The following is a 5,318-nucleotide window of genomic DNA, read 5'->3' as shown; positions in this document are numbered from 1 at the left end:
AAATCAGAAAACTTTCAATAACATGAGGATTTCCTTTCAGCAGAGTAGTACAAAAGATCACAGTTTCAAGATCATCGATAAGTCCATTCCAGTCATAGCATATCTGCATATGAATCAGATGATGTAAGGAATTGGCAGTTCACGCATGCTAGATCAACTACAGCTGAGAACATCACAATGCCCATGTTCCTGGATGCATAGGGCCCATAAATTTGAAAACCATAACAGTCAACATGGCCCCAAAAATGGACTTTTGCATCTCTATAAATGGAACAAATTAGAATTACAACAAAATGCATTGATCTTAATCATGACATTGTATAGCCTAATCGCCTAACACATAAGCATGATTTCGTTCCAGAAGACTCAGCTTTTGGCTCCAGTCGTGTGGTGGGACATACGTTCAAACTCCCGATCCCCGAACCCTTGAAATTTGATCTTACCCTCAAATGCCTTAACAACATCAGGCACGTCCTTAGCATACTTCCACACAAACCTCTCCGAGAAGACCGTAGAATTGCTGAGCAGTGCTGGAAGCAAATTCATTTTCCGCTCAATTTTACCCTCCCTCATCAACAGGCTCAACACGGCGCACCTTGGCATGACGTTCTTCTCCAAGCTCAACGACAGAGTCATTGGCTGCGCCATCACATCATCTATGTCAAGCTTCAGCAGGTCCAGGTAAAACCTGAACTTCTTCTTTAAGCTCTCGTCGGAGACGAGCAGTATGGTCGGCTGCGTCTTGAACGCCCTGAGCAGGTCAACCTCGCACACGCCGAAGCTCCAGTACAGCGCCACCTTGCGCACCCACGTCTCCCTCTTGAGGCTGCAAATCACGCGGAAGCTGTAGAGGAAGGCCGTGTCCGTGACGCTCAGGCCGAGCTCCTTGAGGTCCTCAAAGGCCTCGGCGATGCGGTCGAGGGGTACCATGAGCACGCCCATGTGGATGAGGAGGAGCTTGGCGATGGATTCCTCGGGGAGGCCGTGGCGGCGGAACGCTTCCACGGCGGGGCGCATGTTGTTGTCGAGGTCGACCAAGAGCGCGCGGGGCACGCGGCAGACCGCCGTGCGGACGCTGTCGTCGGAGCCGAGGATGCCTCGGAGGAACTCGATGCAGGGGACGAGGTGGTTGTCCAGGCTGCGCGCCAGGATGTGGGGCTCGGCGGCGATGAAGCGGGGCTCGAATCCGAGAGAGACGAAGAAGTCGAGCTTGGGGCGGATGATGCGGTCGGGATCGAAGTTGAGGAGGAACGGGTCCTGGCGCACCGTGCGGGTGACCTCCGCCTCGGAGAAGCCGTATTCGCGGAGGAGGGCCCGCACGGCGTCGGCCCGGTCCCGGTCCCGGATGCGGACGTAGCGGGAGGCGGCGGCGGCGGCGGCGGGGGAGATGCCGCAGGAGACCAGGTAGGAGACCGTGGCAGGGCATGGCTCGGGGTCGGGGGCCGCCGCGGCGGCGGTGGAGTAGTAGCCGTGGGAGAGGAGGACGGCGACGGGGCTGGACCGGGCGGGGTTCGTGCCGCCTCCGGCGAGGATTTGGGGCAAGGGGATGGCGAGCCGCCGCCGCCGGCAGATGGAAGCGACCCTGGAAGCGAGCATGCTTGGAAGCTCGGCTGGAGACCGTGCTGTTGTTTTTCGAGGGTTTTAGACTACGCTACGGGCCGCGCACGGACCACCCAACGGCAGCCCAGCATCATAAGCCCACGTCAGCCTAAATGCGCCCCAGCGCTGCCGCTTTTTTTCGTTTTTATATTTTAAAAAATACAAAATTTCAAAAATATATGGTGATTTCAAGAAATTTCAAAAATAGACCCATGTCGCCCGGCGGCGACATGGGTCTATTTTTGAAATTTCTTGAAATCGCCATATATTTTTGAAATTTTGTATTTTTTAAAAATATAAAAAAGAAAAAAAGGCGGCAGCGCTGGGGCGCATTTAGGCTGACGTGGGCTTATGATGACAGGCGCCCTGTGGCCCAGCCAACAGGCGACAGGGACTTGTCTGTAATTTTTTTTCTTCGAACAGGTCCCTGGCGGGGGCCGTAGTGCAGGGGGTCGGCCGCCCCCCAACGGGCGACAGGGGGGCCTGTCGCCCCCCCATCGGGCGATAGGGCAGGGCTGCCCTATATAACGCCTCTCCCTCATTCCCTCCTCATTTGAGGTCAAAAATTCCACCAAAAATCTAGAAAAAAGATAGGGGTGAGGAGAAGGGAAGCGGTGAAGCCCTGCCAGATTGCGCACTTGTGATCTGTAGGCAATTATATTTAACTTATGTATTTTTCTATTGCTATTGTAGAGTAATTAAATTTAATTAGTGCTATAGTAGAACCATTTAAGTAGGAGTTTAAGGATATCTTACTTACGTAGTAGTAAATTAGTTTAGGAAATTAAGATTACACGTTTATTATTACAACTGCAGTACTATTAGAGACGTGTTTATAAATTAGTTATGATTTAGACTAAAATTTCGGATATGCAGTATAGAATTTGAGTGTTATCACGTAGTTATGAATACTTATATCTTGTAGTTAAAATTTGTACTTAGTTTGTACGGATGATTGAATAATGTAGTGAAGTAAAGAGTATGACTCAATAAGTATTTGGTGATGTATAGATATGTCGAGCAAGATGCAGTTTCAAGTGTTTTTAGGTATCTGTAATATTTTGTATGGACCAAATGGAGTAGACCTTTCTGCCTTTAAGTGCACATCTAGCGCCATAGATAAACCTCTAGAGAGGAGTTTTGGTTCTATATACAAGTGGCTGCAGCGTGGGTTCCGTGTTGATCCGGAGACACATGTGATGACCGTCCATGCTCTTGTGAATTGGGAGGTAGAAGGTGATTTATGGGAATTAATGATGATACACAGCACTTGTGACTGGCAGAAGTACATGCAAGCAGCTCTAGAGCGTGGGTGGCCTCTGGCAATTCTTGTTCAAACTCGGGAGAAGATACGAAATGAAATCCAACATGGTGCAGATCAAGCAACTCCGAGTATTCAAAGAGATGGTGCAGATCAAGCAACTCCGAGTATTTAAAGAGGTGGTGCAGATCAAGCAACTCCGAGTATTCAAAGGGAGACAAACTATATTGAGCAAGATGAGTCAGAAGAGATAGAGAACCCAAACATCGGACCACAGGGCCTTGCTGATGAGGGAGAGAGGATACATAGCATCGTGGACGAGATGGAGACAGAAGACCATGCCGCAATGAAGATGGAAGAACATGAGGGCTCATCTGATGACGAGCAGTACTCATTGCCAAAAGAGTGGAAGGAGCATGGCTTTGGCAATCATGTCATAGAAGACGTACGACATCAGGAGTGGGAATACAGAGGGAATGAGGTGGTGCAAGGTGCAACATATCCAAATATTGGAGCCGTAAAAGATGCTGTGAGAATGTGGGCAATATCATTGAAGCGAGAATTTAGAGTCGTGAATTCTGGCAGTAAAGAATATGAGGTGAAGTGTGTGAATGCTAGATGTCCATGGCGAGTACATGCATTCAAGGGTAGATGGAAGTCGAACTAGAAATGTTCCATTGTGACAGAGCACACTTGTTTGCTGTTAGAAGTTCAGGTATCACATCGCAATATATCATGCAATTTTGTTGAAAAGCAAATATATAGGTTGATTATGGACAACCTAAATTATGAGCCAAAAATGATTGTTCGACATATTGAGCAAACTTACCAGTACAACATTAGTTATTTGAAGGCATGGCGGGCTAAACAAAAGGTGTTCGAGATGCGGTTCGGCACATACGAGGCATCATATGATAACCTACCTCAAATGTTATCCTATGTTGTTGCTAGAAACCCTGGAAGTTTCTATGACACTTACCTCGTGCCAACCGTGAGGAGGGGACAAAGCTTTCTGCTTCGAGCCTTCTTTTGCCTAGGTGCATGTGTGAAAGATTTTCAGTATTGTCTTCCGGTTTTATGCATTGATGGGATATTTCTGACTGGAAGATACAAAGGACAGATACTCACTGCAATCGGGGTAGACTGCAACCACCAAATAGTACCGGTCGCCTTTGCATTTGTTGAGAATGAGAACATAGAAAGTTGGTATTGGTTCCTCGGACGAGTGAAGATTCATGTTGTTGCCGCCCGTCCAGATGTGTGCCTTCTAAGTGATAGGCACGCAGGTCTGCTACAAGCAATTATGAAATTACAAGTCAGAAATGGAACAACGCCTCCATTATGGCCAGATGTGCAAAACAGGTGATGCATTAGGCATATGGGTGCAAACTTCTTTGACCACTTCAAGAACAAGGAACTAAAGGACTTGTTCAAGAGGTTGTGCACTCAGAATCAGTAGAGAAAATTTAATGCTTTGTGGCAGATGCTTGATCAGCTAACTGCGGAGCAAGTGAAGGCAAGGGTAGCAGGAACCGGCAGTAGCCAGTCAGCAGATGCAAGGGCTTCTTTGGATAAGCCATTTTTGCACTGGATTCGAGGTGCACCGAAGGAGAAATGGTCATTCCTTTATGATACAAACGGAATGCGGTACGGTATCCAGACAACAAACCACGCAGAGTGTTTCAATATGGTGATGCGATGTTGTCGTGGCTTTCCTCTCGTGGGAAATGTTGAGTTCATCATGTATGGATGCATGAAGTATTTCAGAGAGCGATACATGGTTGCAACCATAAACATGAGCAACCCCCAAATTCAGTTTTGCACAAGAGTGACACAATATATGCAAGACAAGATAGCAAAGGCCAAACAGCATCACGTCATATCGACGGGTACAAGGGAGCATAGATTTGAGGTGCTATGCAAGGATAGAACTAGTCATGGCATCCGTAGAGATAGGGTGGTGCAAGAGAGTTTAATTAGAGCAGATGGCACTGCTCGCTGCACTTGCATGAAGCCAAAGTTATTGCATTTGCCATGTTCGCACATCATTACTGCTTGTGCAGAATCTGGGTTGCAGCCCGGAGTATTTGTGTCACCCTATTTCAGCAAGGAGGCAGCTACATCCACCTGGGGACATGAAATATATGGGATTGGCATAGTTGGACCCTTTATTTCGGACCGGGAGGTTAAGACTTATGTTCCTGATCCAGCCGCTAAGAAAGGCAAAGGCCGTCGTCAGACGTGTCATATAAGAAATGGTATGGACGAGTCCGAGGCAAGTAAGGAACAAAAGCGTTGCAGCCAATGTGAAGCATTGGATCACAACTACAAAAGGTGTCCTCAGAATGCAATTCACGGTGATGCAGACGCTGGTCTTTCTGGAAATCCAACAGATGGAGCACCTCCTACGTTCTGACCACCATTGCCGAGAATTGCTCGTGGAAGGCACTCAGTGTCG

At 48.0% G+C, this 5,318-nt stretch overlaps 1 protein-coding gene across 1 annotated transcript; it reads right to left on the bottom strand.

Moving 5' to 3' along the window:
• Positions 1–1,633, bottom strand: LOC120665510 (transcription termination factor MTERF5, chloroplastic-like). The gene has a single exon (XM_039945088.1). It carries the CDS (start codon positions 1,594–1,596, stop codon positions 367–369), a length of 1,230 nt encoding a protein of 409 aa, XP_039801022.1. The 5' UTR covers positions 1,597–1,633; the 3' UTR covers positions 1–366.
• Between the last annotated feature and the right edge of the window lie 3,685 nt (positions 1,634–5,318).

Source organism: Panicum virgatum, chromosome 3N, assembly GCF_016808335.1.
Source record: "Panicum virgatum strain AP13 chromosome 3N, P.virgatum_v5, whole genome shotgun sequence".
Classification (NCBI taxonomy): Eukaryota; Viridiplantae; Streptophyta; class Magnoliopsida; order Poales; family Poaceae; genus Panicum; species Panicum virgatum.
This window is presented reverse-complemented; position numbering and strand designations above follow the sequence as displayed.